A 23,930-nucleotide genomic window follows, 5' to 3' on the forward strand; every position below is an offset into this window, starting at 1 on the left:
GGAGAGGGCCTGCCATAGACCACATCCGGAGTAAGCACCTTTCTAGTGGTTTCCCTGTTGATGAACCCTGCTGATTGGGCAGTATTATGTGGGTAACGTTTTCTGGGCAATGCCGGGCAGCATAACTTATTAGTGATGGAGGAAGTAGCTAGCTTCTCCTACTATTTGGGTTTCAAAAGAAATCTATACTGTAGCCAGAGACATAAAGTACACAACGAGAAAGCTGTGACATGGGATTGTCAAGAAATGAATGAAGCCTTTTTATTGTCCACCCTGAGACACAGACCATGAACAGTTCTTGAAATCTCTAAGACTATGCAGCAAGCTCTTAGGACCTGCTAGGTTTCCGCATCACCCGTGTGATCCCGACGATGCCTAATGAGAGACGACTGGTAGCGGAACGACTTGTCACAGGTATTGCACTTAAAGGGTCTTTCCCCTGTATGGATCCGCTGATGCATCACCATATTGGACTGCTGAGTGAACTGCTTCCCACATTCTGAACAGGTATATGGCCGCTCTCCAGTGTGGATTCTACGATGGACAGTCAGTTTGGACATCTTAAGAAAACTCTTGCCGCACTCAGAGCACACATACGGCTTTTCTCCCGTGTGCGTCTTCCTGTGCTCTGTTAGACGGGACCATTGAATGAAGGCCTTGTCACACAGGGAACACTTGTAAGGACGTTCCCCGGTGTGAGTTCGGAGGTGGACCACCAGCTTAGACTTATCTAGGAATGATTTGTCACACTCGGTGCAGCTATACTTCTTATCTGGAAGTAAAAGGGCACCTAAGTACTCGCTCAAGGGTGAGCGTGGAAGATAATTGTCCTCACAGTCCTGTACAACATCTGGGGAACTTGTGACGGTTGCTGGTGGCTCCGCGGATAGAGGCCTGCACTCTACAGTCTTTGTTGCTCCAGCTGAACACGTTGTTTGGTCTGGAGTTGATGGAGGCGTCTTATCTGGCTCATCTGGTAGTTGCGACTCATGAACTTTAAGATGAAGTTTGAGACTAGAGTGTTGCGTGAAGGCTTTCTCGCACAGGCTGCACTTGTACGGCTTTTCCCCTGTGTGGGTTCTTTGGTGGACCATGAGAGTGTAATGGTAGCTAAATGTTTTCTCGCAGTCGTTACACTTAAAGGGTTTCTCTCCTGTGTGAGTCCTTTGATGGACCACAAGGTTGGATTGTTGGCTAAAGCTCTTGTCGCACTCCGTGCATTTGTAAGGCCTTTCCCCGGTGTGAATCCGGAGATGGACGATGAGTTTGGACATCTTGATGAAGCTCTTATCGCATTCGGTGCACTGATATGGCCTGTCACCGGAATGAGTCCTCTGATGCTCCACCAGATTTGACGGATAATGGAAGGTCTTATCACACTGGTCACACTTATGCGGTTTGTCCCCCGTGTGGATCCTCAGATGTTCCTTAAGGTGTGACCTTTTGGTGAAGCCTTTCCCACACTCATGGCATTTGAATGGTTTTTCTCCCGTGTGCGTCCTTTGGTGCTCAATCAGCTTTGATTGTTGGGTGTAACTCTTTTCACATTCGGTGCACTTGAAGGGTCTTTCTTCTATGTGGCATCGCTTGTGCATCACCAGTTGGCACCTCTTCGGGAAGCTCTTGCCGCATTCAGAGCATTTAAAGAGCTTCTCGCCCGTGTGCGTTTTCTGGTGCAGAGATAGGACGGACTGGTTACTGAAGGATTTATCGCAGTTATTACATTGGAAGACCTTTCCTGCCGGGGGTACAGACTGCAGGGTTAGCGCTTGCTTTACGACTTTACTCAGGTCTTCTCTCCGAACCTTTCCTTCCTTATGGCTTTTCTTGTGCTCTTCAAGGAGCGTCCAGCTGCCGAACACAGTCCTACAATCTACACATCTGTGCACTTTCCTATTGTCTCGAGGTTTTCTCGGCTCACTGGCTTCTTTACCATTTATTAGAAGTTTCGGATGGCTGGGCACTGCTTCTTCTTTGTCTTCTGCATTCACCTCTTGTTCTTCCTCTGGAATTTAAAGCAGAAAATGCATAAGTTAAATGGGTGACTCCAAGCAGGAACCAGACCATAAAAATTAGGCAGAATGGTCCCAAATCACCTTCTAAGAGCCGTATGAGAGGGCTTGGTGTAAGCCGGACAAGTTGTATTTTTAACAGCGCCATTCAATGATTCAATGTACTGAAAGACTTTCACAATTATTTTTGTACGTGGAATGGAAAAATAAGCTGCAATTCTGACGGCATTTTGGGGCTTCGTTTAACAGCCTTTACCTTTTTTTTTTTAAACATTAAAAATAAAAAATAAAAATTGCTTTATATCACCATATCTGACCCCTATAACATTTTATATTTCCAGCGATGTAGCTGAATGACAGTTGTTTTTTGGAAGAGCTTTAGTTTTTATCGTATACTTTTGGGTTACATTCACTTTTTTAGCACTTTTTATTCCATTTTGGGAGGTAACCTTCGTAGTTTGGGATAAATAACATGACAGGCAGGGTGTAATAGATATACCAAGATGGTAGGCCTGGGTGCCTTTGCTAGAACCCCAGCTGGCACCCTGCGATCACACAAAAGAGGCAGCCCCCTCCCTCCGTCTAAACATTCAGAAGCTGTGGTCACTGTCAACCAGAACATCTGAGGTGTCGATGAGATTTAGGGGTTACCTCCGATCCTGGCCACTGAAGATGGGGTCTTGGCCGTATAATAAAGATGACGCCCACCGTCTGTTCCCGAGCCCATTCCATAGACTCCCAACTACAGTGTTGGGAAGGGGTTAAACAAATGGTGACCATGTTATTAGGGATGACCAGGGTGAGGTCCCCACATGAGGTCGTCTTCTTCAGGGTGCATGTATTATAAATCACTTTTTGTAAAAAAAAAAAAAAAAGGTTCTCCCAGCGATTTCCCTGCTGATGACGCCGCAGCGATCAGCACTGATGTGGAGGGAGGACACCTGCAGCAATGGTTTTGTTTGCTTGCAGTGTCCCCACAGGGCAAATTAAGCATTACATGGATCTCATTAAAAGCAATGGGCCGTCTGTATAATGTACGGAGTTGCCAGGTCCTTCCAAGAGCGAGAGATAATCTCTGTGGTGGTTCTTAGTGTCCATTAGCAGAAATAGGTCACTTACCCAAACGAAATCCAAAATAATTGGTAATAGACGCCTCTTCCTCTGGTAGCAGCCTTGGTGGGGGAGAGGTCTGGGGATACTGGTACCCTGTGTCGGCAAAGAAAAATATATAGTCACTGGCCGGTCAGTGGGATCGTTCTACTAGGAGTGTCAAAAATGACGGACCCTTACCCAAAGACAGCACGACTTCTAGGTTCTCCTGCATGACCTCCCTGTACAGGTTTTTCTGCCACTCCTCTAGATGGCGCCATTCCTCCTCTGAGAAATATACCGCCACCTCATCGAAGGACACGGGGACCTGGAATATGAAGGCACACATGACACGTTTTACTACAGGTTATCGCTTGCATGGGTTGAAACATTTATATTTTTGCAATTGTGTTGCATTTAGTCGGTGGCCATGTAGCAAAAATGAAAATATAGCGAGGGACCTACTTTTTGGGTGTATTTACATGTGCTGGATTTTTTACGGCATACCCAATGAATGGGTAACACCCATCTGTGTGCATGCCGGGATTCATGACGACATGTCAGGGGGTGCATTGGAATGGCTGATAACGGAGATCAGCAGATCGCAGGTAAGGGCACTTTCACACTAGCGTTTTTCTTTTCCGGTATTGAGTTCCGTCCTAGGGGCTCAATACCGGAAAAGAACGGATCAGTTTTATCCCCATGCATTCTGAATGGAGAGCAATCCGTTCAGGATGCATCAGTTCAGTCCCTCTTACGTTTTTTGGCCGGAGAAAATACCGCAGCATGATGTATTTTTCTCCCTGGCCAAAAATCCTGATCACTTGCCGGATCCGGCATTAATTTCCATTGAAATGTATTAGTGCATTAAAATTGCCGCATTGACGGATCCGTTCTTCCGGCCCGCACATGCGCAGACCTTTAAATCTGTGAAATAAAATAAAATACCGGATCCGTTTTTTCCGGATGACACCGGAAAGACGGATCCGGTATTTCAATTCATTTGTCAGACGGATCCGTTTGACAAATGCCATCCGTTTGCGTCCGGATTGCCGGATCCTCTGCCGCAAGTGTGAAAGTACCCCAACATAGACAGAAGGTCTGCACCGCTGCCGCCATCGGAGTCTTTGCCGTACCGTATACACAATATAACTTTTATACATTTCCATCAATCACACCTGGGTATTTCTCTCAGCCTGATTCTCACTAGAGTAATGTATCACAGCCTGCGGGCACTTATCCCTCATGAAGACAGCCAGTGAAAGGGTTAAGTCAGCGACTTACCTTCCCCAGCGCTGCGTCAGACATCACGAACCATCTGTAGGACACACATAAGGCTCCCGGTGACTGCTCCTCTCCCTGCACAAATCACATGACCAACTACATCCTGCTGACAGGGCTGCCGGGACTACAACCCCCACAATCCTTTGCAGGCTCCGCCGCCTCATAGTACAAAGTCAGCCAACGTCCCTGCTCCATTCACACTCCATAGGGGGACAGATAGAGCAGAGCACATAGTCCAAACAACATGAGAAAAAAAACTAATCTGCCATGGCCGACAGAACGCGTGGATCCCAGTGAACTCAGCCTCAGGTCTTTCACGTAGAGTTTTTTTTTTTTGCATTTTTACAGAAGTCATGAAGCCAGAAGTCTACAGTCAATGATGTCATTTGTGCCCTTTTTTTTTAGAATTTTGTCTAACATTCTAGGTATCGTGAAATTCTAGGTATATTTATTTATTTTTTTACAGTTTTTCCTGCAGATTTTTTTCAGTAAAATCTCATCCACTTCGCTGCTGGAAATGCTGCAGTTTTCCGCCAAACATTTTTTGAGCTTTTCTTTGTGGCGTTTTCTTTCTTGTATCGCTGTTTGGGTCGCCACAAAAAATACGAGACAAGTTTACAGGGGTAAAGAATTGGGTGTGGTTTTTGGGGGGCGCAGATTAACATGGGGTGGTATTTGACACCAATGTTTTGATCATCCTTTTTTTTTTTTATAACAATTTTTTCATGTCATTTTTAATATAAAATGCCGCCCCGGCCTCACGTGTGATGAATGAGCTCTTACTGATAAGCAAATAACCACAAAGTCTTGAAAAATCCATTTCCACTGCCAACCCGGAACCGTGCGCCCCGATGAAGAAGCCCAGTTTGGATGGGTTCTGATACCAGTTTGTTCTGTAAAAAACGAATAGAAGACAATGGTTTCGGGCGACAGTCAGTGAGAGAAACTGTTCTGTCAGATCTTCCTCTCACCATTACGGCCACGGGTAACGGGTGTCGCTGGAGAAACTCCGCAGGTTTTACACTAACGATCCAGTATGGAGAGGAAGACGGTGTAAGGCTGCGTTCACACGGGCGAGATTTCCGCGCGGGTGCAATGCGGTAGGTGAACGCATTGCACCCGCACTGAATCTGGACCCATTCATTTCAATGGGGCTGTTCAGATGAGCGATGATTTTCACGCATCACTTATGCGTTGCGTGAAAATCGCAGCATGCTCTATATTCTGCGTTTTTCACACAACGCAGGCCCCATAGAAGTGAATGGGGTTGCGTGAAAATCGCATGCATCCGCAAGCAAGTGCTCACGGTTGCTAGGTGACAGTCTATACACTATTATTTTCCCTTATAACATGGTTATAAGGGAAAATAATAGCATTCTGAAAACAGAATGCATAGTAAGTGATCAGTTGAGGGTTAAAAAAAATAAAAAAAATTAACTCACCTTCTCCGTTTGTTCGCGTAAGTCCCGGTCTCTTCTTTACTTCTCAAAAGATGAACTATGGGCTAAAGGACCTTTGGTGACGTCAGATCACATGCTCCAATCACAGGGTCCATCACCGCGGTGATGGACCATGTGATTGGAGCATGTGATCTGACGTCACCAAAGGTCCTTTAGCCCATAGTTCATCTTTTGAGAAGTAAAGAAGAGACCGGGACTTACGCGAACAAACGGAGAAGGTGAGTTAATTTTTTTTATTTTTTTTAACCCTCAACTGATCACTTACTATGCATTCTGTTTTCAGAATGCTATTATTTTCCCTTATAACCATGTTATAAGGGAAAATAATAACATCTACACAACACCGAACCCAAACCTGAACTTCTGTGAAGAAGTTCGGGTCTGGGTACCACAGTCGGATTTTTATCACGCGCGTGCAAAACACATTGCACACGCACGATAAAAACTGAACATTCCTACTCGCGCGGTTTTGCCGCAACACACCGGGACGCATCCGGACCTAATCCGGACACGCTCGTGTGAACCCAGCCTAACATGGAGACTGGGATGCTGGGAAATGTCTGGGACGTGGCATCAATAAGATGGTGTGATTTTACACAGAGAGGATTAGATAGTGTCTTCATCTTCTCACTGCTGATCTGGAAAATGAAGGCCCCCATATGTGACCATCAGGGAGCAGACGTGCTGTGGCTGAGTGGGGATGATTACAGGCACAGAAGTCCATGTTAGGTTTCCCACACATCTGTATTATAGGATCCATCAGGAGCTTTCATTGCAGATTCCATCAAAAATAAGGGCCAGAATATCTCAGCGCACTGCCGCTTTTTTCCGTTAGGTAAAATGGCGAGTTTTCTAATGGAAATCGCAAGCATTTCCTTCATTTGGTGGAGATGGCGTCGCCATTATTTTAATTGTTCATCAAAAGGTCATCATGATGGTCTGGGCTGAATAAAGGAGATGTGGAAAGAGAACATCTGCATCAGAGGAGACATCACTGGATGTTAGAGCTATGGAGAGCTGTATTCTCCTGTATGGCCATGACCACCACTGGGCAGTCTCTGGGCAGTATAGTGTGCTGCACTGTGGTATCTGGTTCTGCTGGGGCGGTATAGTGTGCTGCACTGTGGTGCCTGGTTCAGCTGGGGCGGTATAGTGTGCTGCACTGTGGTGCCTGGTTCAGCTGGGGCGGTATAGTGTGCTGCACTGTGGTGCCTGGTTCAGCTGGGGCGGTATAGTGTGCTGCACTGTGGTGCCCGGTTCAGCTGGGGCGGTATAGTGTGCTGCACTGTGGTGCCTGGTTCAGCTGGGGATGTATAGTGTGCTGCACTGTGGTGCCTGGTTCAGCTGGGGCAGTATAGTGTGCTGCACTGTGGTGCCTGGTTCAGCTGGGGCAGTATAGTGTGGTGCCTGGTTTAGCTGGGGCAGTATAGTGTGCTGCACTGTGGTGCCTGGTTCAGCTGGGGCAGTATAGTGTGCTGCACTGTGGTGCCTGGTTCAGCTGGGGCAGTATAGTGTGCTGCACTGTGGTGCCTGGTTCTGCTGGGGCAGTATAGTGTGCTGCACTGTGGTATTGTCACGGTGGGGAAACCCCCCCCCCCCCCCCCCCCCCCCCCCCACTGTATGATGACTGGGGGATAAGGAAAGCAACTAGGCCTGAACACAAGGATAAGGGAGCAGGTCACCTCCTAATGCGTCCCTATACCTAGCCCTAACTCCTCACCGTATGAGCGGACCTGGATGGTAGGACGGCTCATACCCTGGATACCTAAAGCCCTGAGAATCCCTCACAAAGGAGCTGAGGAGAGGCGACCTGTTCTTCCATAACACGGAAGAACAGGAGTCTCAAAAGGCCTAGAAGCAGGGAAAGGAAAAGACCATATGCAGCAAGAGAATCGGCAGGTAATAAAACAAGACGACACACTTACCTGCCGCTGCCACCATGACTGGAACCGTGAATACGTACCGGAGCCCTAACACCCAACAGGACACCGTAACAGCAACTCACACAGGTATCCAGCACACCAGACTCCGCCAGGACCCCCATGCCGCAAGGTGCATGGCAGCCCCAGGCGGCACTGCATACAGGCTAGGAAGTCAAGCAACCATGCTGGAAGATACCACCAAACATACCAGTCAAGGAACACCAGGCTAAACATAACCCCACACCAAACATACAACACATGTAAGGGAGGGAAGACATCGCTGGAGACCTCGATGTCCCACTAGGAGGCCCTCACTCTGGGAGATGGAAACATTGTGCTGCACTGTGGTATTCAGCTCTGCTGGGGCAGTATATTGTGCTGCACTGTTGTATTTGGTTCTGCTGGGGCAGTATCTTGTGCTGCACTGTGGTATTTCTTGCTGCTGGTGCAGTATATTGTGCTGCACTGTGGTATTTGTTGCGGCGGGGGCAGTATATTGTGCCGCACTCTGGTATCCTTTTCTGCTGGGGCAGTATATTGTGCTGCACTGTGGTATCTGGTTCTGCTGGGGCAGTATATTGTGCTGCACTGTGGTATTTGTTGCGGCGGGGGCAGTATATTGTGCCGCACTCTGGTATCTTGTTCTGCTGGGGCAGTATATTGTGCTGCACTGTGGTATTCAGCTCTGCTGGGGCAGTATATTGTGCTGCACTGTGGTATTTGTTGCTGCTGGGGCAGTATAGTGTGCTGCACTGTGGTATCTGGTTCTGCTGGGGCAGTATAGTGTGCTGCACTGTGGTATCTGGTTCTGCTGGGGCAGTATATTGTGCGCTGTTAGGAGTTATACATGTTAACATGTTTACTGCCACCTGTAGGCTATATAGATATGACAGTTGTTAACCTTTGTTATATTGTTTGTGTCTGAATAAAGTTTATTGAATCACCTCACATCGCCTCAGGAAACATGGTGTCAGAAGTGGAGAGGGCTTTGGTGTTTTAGAAACCACTAAAGTCCTAATATCAGAACAAAAGATCAACAAGAATTGTTTCTCTGGTAATTTATTAATAAGAGACACACCGCGTTACAGAAAATGGCTGCACACAACTTCCCTGTGCCGTCTCCCATGGACTGTACAGGGGACCTGGCAGTTACCTGGACATATTTCAAATGCCAGTGGGAAGATTATGAGGTGGCAACTGAACTCGATAAGAAAGACCCCAAGGTAAGGATAGCGACACTGCGCTCAGTGATGGGGAGAGACGGTCTGCGTAAAGGTAAGGATAGCGACACTGCGCTCAGTGATGGGGAGAGACGGTCTGCGTAAAGGTAAGGACAGCGACACTGCGCTCAGTGATGGGGAGAGACGGTCTGCGTAAAGGTAAGGACAGCGACACTGCGCTCAGTGATGGGAGAGACGGTCTGCGTAAAGGTAAGGACAGCGACACTGCGCTCAGTGATGGGAGAGACGGTCTGCGTAAAGGTAAGGATAGCGATGCTGCGCTCAGTGATGGGAGAGACGGTCTGCGGATTCATCAGCTCCTCTCACTCTCTGATGCCGACAAGCAGGACATAGAGAAAACTCTGGAGGCATTACAGAGCCATTTTATGCCTTCACGTAACATCATTTATGAGAGGCACATATTCAATACCACAAACCAAGGCCCATTGGAAACTATAGATCAGTATGTGACTAGGCTGAGGCAGCTAGCCGCTACATGTGAGTTCGGAGTATTACATGATGAACTTATCAGAGACAGAATAGTTCTGGGATCAAAAGACATTAATGCTAGAAAGCGAATGCTCAGAGTACCAGACCTGAACCTACAGAGAGCCATGGACATGTGTAGAAGCCATGAACTTACAGAAATGCAAATACAAGCAATGCAAGAAAGCAAAAGTGAAACTGAAGCTGTACATTATACTGCTAAAACATATAAAAAGCCCATGAAAGAAAGCAAAGTAAAAACAATCAGATGTAGATACTGTGGAAACAACCACCCCTGGGGCAGAGACCACTGTCCTGCATATGGAGAAACCTGCAGTAAAGGCAAAAAGCAAAACCATTTTTCTAGAGTATGCAGGCAGAAAGCAAATGGCAGAATACATATGGCTGCACAGATCAAGAGCAGCAGCTCAGAAGAATCAGTATTCACTATTATTCATCAAATAGGAGCAGTAAGCAGCCCCGGAGCAGTAAGCAGTCCGGGGTCACAGCGGTTTGTACCACTAGAACTCAGCACTGACAGAGAAGCAGGGGAAAGGTTACACTGTCACTTAGACTGTGGGGCCACCTGCAACCTTATGACATACAAAGACTATTGCAAAATTGTTAAAGAAGGAAAGCCAACATTACAGAAGAGTAATGTCAAACTAAAATGGTACAATGATACCTATATGATACCTATGGGCCAATGTAATCTAAATTGTACATATAAAGATAAAACATATCCACTGCAATTCCAAGTTGTCCAAGGTAAACACAAACCACTTCTCTCAGCAGAAACATGTCAGAAAATGGGCCTCCTTACACTGAATGTAGAACATAATGTATTATTACATGATGACCAGCAAACAACTACAACTTCACCCTTTTCTTATGAAATGATCACAACTGAATATAGAGACATTTTCAAAGGACTAGGGTGTCTACCTGGAGAGTATCACCTAGAACTAGATGGAGCAATACCTCCTGTTCAACACCAACCACGTAGAGTGCCGGCTCCACTTAAAGCAGACTTAAAGGCGAAAATAGAGAGATTAGAGACACTGGGAGTGATAAAAAAGGTCATAGAACCTACGACATGGATAAGTAGTATGGTTGCTGTTAAGAAACCAGGCAAGCTGCGAATATGCATTGATCCCAAAGACTTAAATAAAGCACTAAAACGCTCACATCATCCAATGCCCACTATAGAGGAAATCCTGCCAAGTTTAACAAATGCAAAAGTATTTTCTGTCTTAGATGCTAAGGATGGCTTCTGGCAAGTAAAACTGGCCACTAAAAGCAGTTATCTCACTACATTCTGGACTCCCTTTGGGCGTTTGCCTTTTGGGATTTCTACTGCACCAGAAGAATATCAACGTAGACAACATGAAGCAGTAGAAGACCTGCCCGGAGTGGAAGTTATTGCAGATGATATATTGGTGTATGGCTGTGGTGACACTACAGAGGAGGCCACAAAGGATCATGACATGGATTTGATTGGACTCTTAGAGAGAGCACGAAAGCTGAACCTAAAATTCAATAAAAAGAAGCTGAGATTGAGGCTATCTTCGGTACCATACATGGGACATTTACTCACAGCAGAAGGCCTGCGTCCTGATCCAGAAAAAGTCAGAGCAATTTTAGAGGTACCAAAGCCTGACAATGTACAAGCAGTTCAGAGACTGCTAGGGTTTGTAAACTACCTTTCAAAATTCTTACCACATCTTTCGGATGTATGTGAACCACTACGCAGACTGACAGACAAAGACAGCTTGTGGGCCTGGCAATCCAGCCATGATGAAGCCCTCAAGCAAATAAAAGATATTGTTACTAAACATCCAGTTTTGAGATACTACAAAGTCAATGAAGAAGTAACAGTCCAATGTGATGCCAGTGAAAAAGGTCTTGGAGCAACACTTTTGCAAGGAGGTCAGCCAGTGACATTTGCATCACGTACACTGTCTTCAACAGAACAAAGATATGCCCAGATTGAAAAGGAATGTCTTGCCATTGTATATGCATGCCAGAAGTTTAATCAGTACTTACATGGAAAAAATATTATTAACATTGAGACTGATCATAAGCCACTAGGGAGCATTTTTAAAAAACCTCTCCTAGTAGCACCAAAACGTATACAGCGCATGATGCTACAGTTGCAAAAATACAACCTGAATGTGGTTTACAAAAAAGGATCAGAAATGTATATTGCAGACTTCTTATCAAGAGCAGCATTACCTCACAGAACAATGGACAAGGACACCCCAGATCAGAGGATGCCTTTTCTAAGGAACTGGAAGAGATAAACTTTGCAGAATATCTAAGAGTGTCTGATTTGCGCCTACAACAAATTCAGAAGTTCACAGAACAAGATGAAGTCTTGCGAGCATTAAAAACGACTGTTCTTACAGGATGGCCAGAGCAAAAAGAAAAAATACCGATTTGTATCAGGGACTACTGGGGCTTTAGAGATGAGATAATCATACAAAATGGAATTCTGTATAAAGGACACAGAGTCATCATACCAAAAAACATGCGCCCAGAAATGATAGCGAGGACTGATTCTAGCCACTTAGGAATAGAAGCATGCCTTCGCAAGGCCAAGGATATCATCTTTTGGCCACACATGGGCCCAGAGATTATAGAGGCAATAAAGAACTGTAACACTTGCAATGAGTATATGCGTAAACAAACAAAAGAACCTCTGATGACTCACAAATTGCCCACTCTACCCTGGAGCAAACTAGGCATGGACTTATTTTCCTTAACAGGACAAGATAACTTAATTATTGTTGATTATTATTCAGATTTCTGGGAAATTGATTTAGTTTCTGATACCACCTTTAAAACAATTATAGATTGTTGCAAAGCACATTTTAGCAGACATGGAATCCCTGATTCTGTAATTACAGATAACGGACCACAGTTTGTCAGCTCAGAGTTTGCACGATTTTGTAGAGAATGGGAATTTGAACATCTTACCTCATCCCCATATCACAGTCAGTCCAGCGGTAAAGCTGAAGCTACTGTAAAAATAGCAAAAACACTCATAAAGAAAGCTAAACGAGATGACAAGGATATCTGGAAAGCGGTTCTTGACTGGAGAAATACCCCATCAGAAGGCACCAGCAGTAGTCCTGTACAACGGCTAATGTCAAGAAGGACCAGGACTTGCACTGTGGTATCTGGTTCTGCTGGGGCAGTATAGTGTGCTGCACTGTGGTATCTGGTTCTGCTGGGGCAGTATAGTGTGCTGCACTGTGGTGCCTGGTTCAGCTGGGGCAGTATAGTGTGCTGCACTGTGGTGCCTGGTTCAGCTGGGGATGTATAGTGTGCTGCACTGTGGTGCCTAGTTCAGCTGGGGCAGTATAGTGTGCTGCACTGTGGTGCCTGGTTCTGCTGGGGCAGTATAGTGTGCTGCACTGTGGTGCCTGGTTCTGCTGGGGCAGTATAGTGTGCTGCACTGTGGTGCCTGGTTCAGCTGGGGCAGTATAGTGTGCTGCACTGTGGTGCCTGGTTCTGCTGGGGCAGTATAGTGTGCTGCACTGTGGTGCCTGGTTCTGCTGGGGCAGTATAGTGTGCTGCACTGTGGTGCCTGGTTCAGCTGGGGATGTATAGTGTGCTGCACTGTGGTGCCTGGTTCAGCTGGGGCAGTATAGTGTGCTGCACTGTGGTGCCTGGTTCAGCTGGGGATGTATAGTGTGCTGCACTGTGGTGCCTGGTTCAGCTGGGGCAGTATAGTGTGCTGTACTGTGGTGCCTGGTTCAGCTGGGGATGTATAGTGTGCTGCACTGTGGTGCCTAGTTCAGCTGGGGCAGTATAGTGTGCTGCACTGTGGTGCCTGGTTCTGCTGGGGCAGTATAGTGTGCTGCACTGTGGTGCCTGGTTCTGCTGGGGCAGTATAGTGTGCTGCACTGTGGTGCCTGGTTCTGCTGGGGCAGTATAGTGTGCTGCACTGTGGTGCCTGGTTCTGCTGGGGCAGTATAGTGTGCTGCACTGTGGTATTGTCACGGTGGGGAAAACCCCCCCCACCGTATGATGACTGGGGGATAAGGAAAGCAACTAGACCTGAACACAAGGATAAGGGAGCAGGTCACCTCCTAATGCGTCCCTATACCTAGCCCTAACTCCTCACCGTATGAGCGGACCTGGATGGTAGGACGGCTCATACCCTGGATACCTAAAGCCCTGAGAATCCCTCACAAAGGAGCTGAGGAGAGGCGACCTGTTCTTCCATAACACGGAAGAACAGGAGTCTCAAAAGGCCTAGAAGCAGTGAAAGGAAAAGACCATATGCAGCAAGAGAATCGGCAGGTAAGAAAACAAGATGACACACTTACCTGCCGCTGCCACCATGACTGGAACCGTGAATACGTACCGGAGCCCTAACACCCAACAGGACACCGTAACAGCAACTCACACAGGTATCCAGCACACCAGACTCCAGGCGGCACTGCATACAGGCTAGGAAGTCAAGCAACCATGCTGGAAGATACCACCAAACATACCAGACAAGGAACACCAGGCTAAACATAACCCCACACAGGCTCGGACTGACCCACCGGGGAACCGGGTAAACCCTCGGTGAGCCCCTGGCATTTTCATTCATAATGATTAGTGAGTGCGGCAGGCAGCTCTCCAGCTTCCAGCTGGCCAGCACCGCTGCCTGCCACTTCAATGAGCACGATTCCTCAGACTTGTCATATAAGTGGGCGTGGCGAGATGACTGATCCAGGCCATGATCATTCACCTCGCCACTTCACTTGCCATAGCCGCCGCCCGCCAGTGCCCAGCGCTTCCTCTCCAGATCGCTCCCCGCAGCGCTGCTCGTGGGCCCCGCCTCCTCATACGTGACGTGCCTGCGCTGCGCTCTCCGTACAGAGCATCCCTACGCAGCTCAGGCACGCAGCCAGAGCTGGTTTCCCGCCGCGCCCTGGAGACTGCAGAGCGCAGTGGCGGGTTTATAGTGTGCCGAGGGTGCCCAGCAGTTAGCTGCCTCCTGCCTGTGAGCAAGACGGATGGAGCCGAGGCAGTGGACGTCACGCTCTCTGTCTCAGGCTAGTCCAGATAGGTAATACCATAAATTCCAGTAATAACTGTTAAAATACTATTAAATTAAAAATATTATTCACATTTTATTGCCTCCCCCCACCCCCCTTGGAAAGTACAACTCCCAGCATGCCTTGTCAGATGCAAACCTTCAGGACCTGCTGGGAGTTGTAGTTTTCCTTTCTGCAACTTGCTGTCATGTTATGTTGCAATTATGATGCGGGCACAGGTCTTGCATTCTCACCCGCTGCCCGCACCATCAATTGCCAGTAACAAAATCACTGTATACAAGCAGATAAGGGTGGGTTTACACTCGCGTTCTTGCTTTCTGTTATAGGCTCCATTTATAACTGAATACCCCGACAGAATGAAAAACGGAAACCTTTAAGAGGCATTTCATTTTGATAAGTCACAATAGAAGTCTATGGGCAAGTATAACGGATCCGTCTGGTCTGGTTTCCGTTATGCAAGACGGAAAACAAAGTACTGTCGCCAGGATCTGTTATTATTGCCCATAGACTTCTACTATGACGGATCAAAACAGAATGGTTTCCGTTTTGCATTCCGTCTGTGCGTTCCATTATAATCAGAACCTATAGCAGAATGCCAGAACGCAAGTGTGAACCCACCCTTAACCTGTTTAGGACATAGGGCGTAATGGTCCTTAAGGACACAGGGCGTACCGGTACGTCCTATGTATTTCCGATCATTGCCGGGTGGTTTCTATTATGTAAGCCTCACAAAGTGACTTCAGACCTGAAGTGGTCCCTAAAAATTGGGTTTTTGAAAAATTCTGAAAAATTTCAAGATTTGCTTCTAAACTTCTAAACATTGTAACGTCCCCAAAAACTAAAATATCATTCCCAAAATGATCCCAACATGAAGAAGACATATGGGGAATGTAAAGTAATAACTATTTTTGGAGGTATTACTATCTATTATAGAAGAAGAGAAATTGAAACTTGCAATTTGCAATTTTTTGGTAAATTTGGTATTTTTTTTACTCCATTTTACCAGTGTCATGAAGTACAATATGTGACAAAAAAACTATCTCAGAACGGCCTGGATAAGTCAAAGCGTTTTAAAGTTATCAGCACTTAAAGTGACACTGGTCAGATTTGCAAAAAATGGCCTGGTCCTTAAGGTGAAATATGGCCGAGTCCTTAAGGGGTTAAAAGGTTTCTGTCACCACAATTATCCCTATTAAACTGGCTGACATTATCCATATGCAAATGTTCTTCTCCACCTGCCGGTGTTCTAACGAATTTCCCTACCTGATAAATTTCCCTACCCTCGTCACTTCCTGTTGTGCCACGGCCGCACCGGACATGACGTTCCCAGCTTTGGAAGGAGGTGTGCCGCGCTGCACAGGCGCACAACGACGGTAGGGAAACTTCTGCAGCCGTTCAAGGGTAGGGAAAAATGATGGACAAGTGCGCACGCGCGGCTAATTACTCCCGTCGGGATACACTGCACGTGTGTATCAGCGGGCAGGGAGATCTCTTCAACCGAACATCCATCCGATCACCGCGCCTGCGTAGTGTGGGGGGTAGGGAGATCTGATGGACATTTGTTCTGTTAAATCTCCCTACCCCTCACTGCGCACACGCGGTGTCTGATCCTGCATGTCCATTTTACGTTCCCCGCAATGTTTATATGCACCACAGCATGGGCATAGTCAAGCGCTCTGCTTCTGCCAATGACATGCAATGACGTGCTGCTTGTGGCCATGTCACTGCTGAAGCCAGTCATTGGCTGCAGCAGAGCATACTACTATGGCCACACTGTGCCAGATGTAAACACAGTGCAGAACAGAACATGGATATGCAGACGGCAGTGTGGGGAACCAAAGTGGTGGGGAGCAGGTAAGCATGAATCGTCTGTTTAGAGGGTCAGGCTGCGGGCACTTGCCAAAAATCTTTTTTCCCAGAGAATCCCTATAGAGGCCACGTCTTTAACAGTGGTAAAATAAAGTATTGCAGAACAGTTTCCTCTTTACAATGAATGAAATGATAGTATTAAGCATTCTTATATCTAGGACTAACGGGAATGCTGTGCAACGTGAACAGCAAAGTGACGTCAACAGAGCACGTGTTCTTCCTGCGCAGACCGCAGAGACCGCCCGATCAGTCGATAGCCAGTTATACAGGGTAGGTGGAATCTAGTATTGACAGCTAGCTTTTGGTTTTAATGGTAGAAACTTGACACATAAATAGAAAATGAAATAGGTGTATTTCAGTTTTTTTTTTAAAGGGCACCTGTCACCAGTTTTATGGTGTCTAAGAGCAACATAAACTAGTGGCAGACCCCTTAGCAAAATGCTAGGTCACTTTTAGTGCTGAACGAACCAAAGTATCAGAAGTGGACTTCGATCTGAAATTCAGGAAAATTTTGATTTGCTGCAAAGCTGAATCGATTTTCCCTGAAATGGCAGTTAAAAACAAACAAAAAAAACATACTTGCCTCATCCATTTGCACACGAAGAGACCGCTGCGGCCATCTTGATTGAAGATACAACAAAGGTAGCCCTTGTCTGCCTAACTTTTCTGAGACTTGTTGTAGTGTGAAAGTTTACTGGAGTGAATACGGCGTTCGCCACCACGTATCGACTCCTATAGGGTCTTACTCAAGTGGTCAAGACACTTGAGAAAGACCGTATAGCAGGCATGCTCAACCTGCGGCCCTCCAGCTGTTGTAAAACTGCAACTCCCACAATGCCCTGCTGTAGGCTGATAGCTGTAGACTGTTCGGGCATGCTGGGAGTTGTAGTTTTGCAACAGCTGGAGGGCCGCAGGTTGAGCATGCCTGCCCTATAGGGATGGCATGTAACTGGTGGCCTATTCACTCCAGTACACTTTTCTATTTGAAGATGCCGACAAACATTTACTTTACTTTGGATATTGTTTAGGATGAGGGGAGGGTGGTTCATGAAGGATAAGGACTTTCCATGTGTGAGTGTTATCCACTACTGACTGTAAATGACAGATACATTATCAACTACAACGAGTTGCTTAATGATAAACACTTTGATATCGTGCAGTGCACAGTACCATCCTGATTTGCATTGTGAACTAAACTGCAAAGTTTCATGTATGTAAGCCCAAAAAATGAACAATTAATATTTCCGTTTATGGCAGCTGTAGGGTGGGCCCCTAGAATGATCCCCACTGGTGGGCCCTAGGCACCCCAGTCCGACACTGACCCCACACATGTAAGGGAGGGAAGACATCGCTGGAGACCTCGATGTCCCACTAGGAGGCCCTCACTCTGGGAGATGGAAACATGAAGACCAGGAGCATAACTCCAACACACACCATGGCTGGAGTACCACTGACTCCTGGCCTCCAGCCAAAGGTGAGATGAAGCACCTAGTGACCACGCCCAACAAGGTGGTTAACCCCTCCAGCACCGGACAGAGGAGGAAACAACTGACAGGGGAAGTGCACACACCAGCATAAAAAGCTACACGTTGCTGCAGGCAACAACACGCAAGGCAACCACAAAGGCTGTGACACTGCCCCCGCATGCTGAAACAGCAACACGTTGCCACGGGCAACAGCAAGCGTGGCATAAGTGTCACAGCGCACACCAAAGGCCGTGACAGGTATTTGGTTCTGCTGGGGCAGTATAGTGTGCTGCACTGTGGTATCTGGTTCTGCTGGGGAAGTATTCTGTGCTGCACTGTGGTATCTGGTTCTGCTGGGGCAGTATATTGTGCTGCACTGTGGTATTTGTTGCTGCTGGGGAAGTATATTGTGCTGCACTGTGGTATCTGGTTCTGCTGGGGAAGCATATTGTGCTGCACTGTGGTATCTGGTTCTGCTGGGGCAGTATATTGTGCTGCACTGTGGTATCTGGTTCTGCTGGGGAAGTATATTGTGCTGCACTGTGGTATCTGGTTCTGCTGGGGCGGTATATTGTGCTGCACTGTGGTATCTGGTTCTGCTGGGGCAGTATATTGTGCTGCACTGTGGTATCTGGTTCTGCTGGGGCGGTATATTGTGCTGCACTGTGGTATCTGATTCTGCTGGGGCAGTATATTGTGCTGCACTGTGGTATTCAGCTCTGCTGGGGCAGTATATTGTGCTGCACTGTGGTATTTGGTTCTGCTGGGGCAGTATCTTGTGCTGCACTGTGGTATTTCTTGCTGCTGGTGCAGTATATTGTGCTGCACTGTGGTATTCAGCTCTGCTGGGGCAGTATCTTGTGCTGCACTGTGGTATTTCTTGCTGCTGGTGCAGTATATTGTGCTGCACTGTGGTATTTGTTGCGGCGGGGGCAGTATATTGTGCCGCACTCTGGTATCTTGTTCTGCTGGGGCAGTATATTGTGCTGCACTGTGGTATCTGGTTCTGCGGGGGCAGTATATTGTGCTGCACTGTGGTATTCAGCTCTGCTGGGGCAGTATATTGTGCTGCACTGTGGTATTTGTTGCTGCGGGGGTAGTATATTGTGCTGCACTGTGGTATTCAGCTCTGCTGGGGCAGTATATTTTGCTGCACTGTGGTATTCAGCTCTGCTGGGGCAGTATATTGTGCTGCACTGTGGTATTCAGCTCTGCTGGGGCAGTATATTGTGCTGCACTGTGGTATTTGTTGCTGCGGGGTCTGTATATTGTGCTGCACTGTGGTATTTGTTGCTGCGGGGGCAGTATATTGTGCTGCTCTGTAGTATTTGTTGCGGCGGGGGCAGTATAGTGTGCAGCACATACAGTACAGACCAAAAGTTTGGACACACCTTCTCATTCAAAGAGTTTTCTTTATTTTCATGACTATGAAGGCATCAAAACTATGAATTAACACATGTGGAATTATATACATAACAAACAAGTGTGAAACAACTGAAAATATGTCATATTCTAGGTTCTTCAAAGTAGCCACCTTTTGCTTTGATTACTGCTTTGCACACTCTTGGCATTCTCTTGATGAGCTTCAAGAGGTAGTCCCCTGAAATGGTCTTCCAACAGTCTTGAAGGAGTTCCCAGAGATGCTTAGCACTTGTTGGCCCTTTTGCCTTCACTCTGCGGTCCAGCTCACCCCAAACCTTCTCGATTGGGTTCAGGTCCAGTGACTGTGGAGGCCAGGTCATCTGGCGCAGCACCCCATCACTCTCCTTCATGGTCAAATAGCCCTTAGGGCTCTTTCACACTTGCGTTATTGTCTTCCGGCATAGAGTTCCGTCGTCGGGGCTCTATGCCGGAAGAATCCTGATCAGGATTATCCTAATGCATTCTGAATGGAGAGAAATCCGTTCAGGATGCATCAGGATGTCTTCAGTTCCGGAACGGAACGTTTTTTGGCCGGAGAAAATACCGCAGCATGCTGCGCTTTTTGCTCCGGCCAAAAATCCGGAACACTTGCCGCAAGGCCAGATCCGGAATTAATGCCCATTGAAAGGCATTGATCCGGATCCGGCCTTAAGCTAAACGTCGTTTCGGCGCATTGCCGGACCCGACATTTAGCTTTTTCTGAATGGTTACCATGGCTGCCGGGACGCTAAAGTCCTGGCAGCCATGGTAAAGTGTAGCGGGGGAGCAGCATACTTACCGTCCGTGCGGCTCCCGGGGCGCTCCAGAGTGACGTCAGGGCGCCCCAAGCGCATGGATCATGTGATCGCATGGATCACGTCATCCATGCGCATGGGGCGCTCTGACGTCATTCTGGAGCGCCCCGGGAGCCGCACGGACTGTAAGTATACCGCTCCCCTGCTCCCGCTCCTACTATGGCAACCAGGACTTTAATAGCATCCTGGGTGCCATAGTAACACTGAACGCATTTGGAAGACGGTTCCGTCTTCAAATGCTTTCAGTACACTTGCGTTTTTCCGGATCCGGAGTGTAATTCCGGCAAGTGGAGTACACGCCGGATCCGGACAACGCAAGTGTGAAAGAGGCCTTACTTTCAAAGTTTTCCCAATTTTTCGGCTGACTGACTGACCTTCATTTTTTAAAGTAATGATGGCCACTCGTTTTTCTTTACTTGGCTGCTTTTTTCTTGCCATAATACAAATTCTAACAGTCTATTCAGTAGGACTATCAGCTGTGTATCCACCTGACTTCTCCTCAACGCAACTAATGGTCCCAACCCCATTTATAAGGCAAGAAATCCCACTTATTAAACCTGACAGGGCACACCTGTGAAGTGAAAACCATTTCAGGGGACTACCTCTTGAAGCTCATCAAGAGAATGCCAAGAGTGTGCAAAGCAGTAATCAAAGCAAAAGGTGGCTACTTTGAAGAACCTAGAATATGACATATTTTCAGTTGTTTCACACTTGTTTGTTATGTATATAATTCCACATGTGTTAATTCATAGTTTTGATGCCTTCAGTGTGAATCTACAATTTTCATAGTCATGAAAATAAAGAAAACTCTTTGAATGAGAAGGTGTGTCCAAACTTTTGGTCTGTACTGTACGTTCTAATGCTGTATGGAGACAGGTCTCCTTATAGCGTTAAAACGAAGTTTAAGAACGATTCGCTCACCCCTAGTCATGGTGCCATTTCTGTATGGAAACCAACATTTCTGATTCACCAGCACAACTTGCAGTCCTAGTTAATCCATGGGTATCTCTCTAGGCTTCAATATCTCCACAGATTCTCCCACCATCTTCTTCTCGATTTCCAAGCTGTCCTTCTGCCCCTGTGAACTGCACACTTTCTGGAGACCTTTTCATCACAGAGAACTCCATCCAATGCTAAAAACTGAGGTTGGGTGGAGTCTTATCAAGTGCTGTAATATTAGAAGGACTTGACAAGGCAAGAGAAACATGAGCAAGAGAAGATCCTTCTAATCTTAGAACGTTCCTAGTATAATGGAATGAATTTCCCAAAATTCATTTAGGTTTCTATTCTATTGATTTAACCGTCCAATTCGATTCTCTCCAGATAAATTCAATCCAAATTAAAGGTGCTCAGATTGCCACAAAAAGTTGTGTATGACCTTCCGAGGACTGTAGCAAACCTGCTCATTAAAGGAAGGAAAGCCTGCTAGATGGGAGTATTATGTACATTCATCCATCATCTCATTAACCAAGACCTGCCATGATTGCTGTCTCTGGGCCTGGAGACCCAAATAAAGCTCTCTGGAAAAGAACCGAGGTTGATTGTCCCAAAGGTGGGCCATTTCTTAACTGTAGAACATATCATCAAATATATGATCACAACACTTTGGAGATAAGTGACCAGAAGAAGCTCTGAAGATTTGTGACCCAGGAGAGCTGTGACCTGAAGTCGCGGTGACGTAAAAGTCTGTGCCGTTGTCAGTAAATGACCAAAAGAAAGTTTAGGACAATTCAACCTCTTTCTTGGACATCTGAAGACTCTAGAGCCAAGCAGACTGAGTGCAGCACTTTTCATTTAGTATATATGTGACCATACTTGGTGGCGAAGGCTTTGTCTAAGGAGATAAGGCTGTTCAAATGATATAAGAGGTCATGGTGGACCGTGAATTTCGACAAGTAACACATAGGAAAGAACCTTATACCACTGACGACTGGCATGCCTGTATGGACGGCACCACCAAAACCTGTCTACAAAGTGATTATGGTTGGAGAGTTGGAGGTGAGCAATGTCAATTCTCTGCTAAAGCATATTGTACATGCAACTTCTTCTGCAAAACAAATTTCTCATCAGGGATGACCAAGGGTCGAAATGAATAGACCCCTCCAACTGCTGTGACCAAGGTCATTGGGCATGGCTGTGTGCCTGTATGACAGAAGGGCTGGAGAACATGATGGCTGTGGTCCTACCAATGCCGGAAGCTGCAGAGACCGGAAACTGAAATGGAAGAGAGTAATCCATGGAGACGGACGGAGTCTATATTTTAGCGGTACAGTGCCAGCGGTGAGTAAATCTTACCAGTTGACAGATAACAATAGGAATAGAGGATGGAAGAGACAATGTAAAACTGGATCAACTCTCTAAACATGTTGTTCAAAATGTCTTTGGTGATTTGAAAGCCACGATTTCCCCATTTTCACCATCTACAATTGAATGAGACACATTATTTAAGAGGAATGATATTGGAGAAATTGGTACAGAGATAGCTAAAAAGTTTCAGGAGCCTGGGTGGAGTATTCCATATAAAACATACAGTCATCCTGTTAGGGAGGCTGTCTGTGCCCATCGCCTTGCCAACCTGCTGATCCAGAAGTCCATGGGGTCCGGCATCAGCAATGGCAATTTCTGCCACCACCCGAGCTTGCCCTAGGTTTGCAGCTTTTGACCTTACTCCAACAGCGCCTGCTCCCAAGCTGACCCCAACAGAAGCAGATCTGTCTGTGATAGTTTTTTTGTAATGTTTTCGTCATATGTCGGCTCCGCTCTTGTCGCCTCCACCCTCCTCCGATGTGATCACCTTAATATGGTTCCCAAGTCTTCTCCAACATACAATAATTGCCAAATTTTTCAGACTTTGATATGTTATGGGCTCCTTGCCCCCGTTGATGACTCCCTCCTCTATATGCTCCAAGTACCGCTACCACCATGGCTAACAGTGTCCCTATCACCACTACCACCACGGCTGTGAGTGCCACTACTGCCACCACTAACACAACTATATAATGCAGTCATCATGTTCTCCGCCTGTTCTCATACAATTCATCAACAGGAACACTATCTGGAGCATCTTCCTTGGCACCAGGGGTTTTGTCTCAGGAGAAGAGAAGGTGCCCCACTAGGAGGGGTCAGTGAAGAAGGCAAAAAAAATGCTCAAAAGCATGGTTCGGACTCAGAGGTAGCACCATTATCGTCCTGCTGTGACTGGGATGATGAATAAGCCATCCAGTCCACAATGTCATCTGCTTCCTCCACAATAACACACTGCTACTGGAGGTGAAGGACAACTGTGTCCTGTTACTACTGGCCGGACAGCTGGTGCCACTAGTGCTGCTTCTACTTGCACTGTGGCCACCAACATTCTCATTAGTGGATGATGTGGCACAGGTATATAGTTTTATCCACTGCTTCTCTGTCTTTTATTAGATATTTTATTTTTAACATGATACTTCTAGAAACAAAAACAGAAGTCACATAGTCTTTCCACTAAACGTGCACTGTAGTTCCGTAGAATTCAGTCAAACATGACTGTAAAACTGTAACAATACATTGGGCAAAATAGTCCGTGATCAAATAAATTTTTAAGTTAAATTGTAAAAATTATTTGTTAAAAAAAACAAAAATTGTCAATTGGACAAAGTCTAATACACTATAACTGTGATGCAGAACAATACGTCGGGCATCACACCATTCGGCACCAGGATTACTATAGCAAGAGATCTGTTGTGATTGTAAATTATGTGATGAAGATTGGGCTGATTCACCTTAATAGTAAATGGAGTAGTACAGCTTTAAATGCTGCACACTGGCACAAGCAGTCTCATAAATGGCTGCCAGCCTCCCTGAGTCAGCCTG

The 23,930-nt window shown here is 46.6% G+C and overlaps 1 protein-coding gene across 1 annotated transcript; it reads right to left on the reverse strand.

Annotated features, from left to right (window-relative positions):
• Nucleotides 1-244: 244 nt before the first annotated feature.
• LOC121000782 (oocyte zinc finger protein XlCOF28-like) lies at nucleotides 245-5,333 on the reverse strand. Its single transcript, XM_040431414.1, has 4 exons — nucleotides 4,386-5,333; nucleotides 3,303-3,429; nucleotides 3,132-3,218; nucleotides 245-2,005 (listed from the first exon to the last, which is right to left on the reverse strand). Exons 1-4 carry the CDS (start codon nucleotides 4,407-4,409, stop codon nucleotides 339-341), a joined length of 1,905 nt encoding a protein of 634 aa, XP_040287348.1. The 5' UTR covers nucleotides 4,410-5,333; the 3' UTR covers nucleotides 245-338.
• Nucleotides 5,334-23,930: the final 18,597 nt, after the last annotated feature.

This window comes from Bufo bufo, chromosome 5 (genome assembly GCF_905171765.1).
Source record: "Bufo bufo chromosome 5, aBufBuf1.1, whole genome shotgun sequence".
NCBI lineage: Eukaryota > Metazoa > Chordata > Amphibia > Anura > Bufonidae > Bufo > Bufo bufo.

What these genes read in the sequence shown, in the direction of transcription:
- LOC121000782 (XM_040431414.1), bottom strand. Translation starts at nt 4,409, where the DNA reads ATGTCTGACGCAGCGCTGGGGAAG. An exon ending in CTGACGCAGCGCTGGGGAAG is followed by an intron (nt 3,430 to 4,385) that starts GTAAGTCGCTGA and finishes TTCATATTCCAG; the next exon opens with GTCCCCGTGTCCTTCGATGA. An exon ending in AGAAGTCGTGCTGTCTTTGG is followed by an intron (nt 3,219 to 3,302) that starts GTAAGGGTCCGT and finishes TTGCCGACACAG; the next exon opens with GGTACCAGTATCCCCAGACC.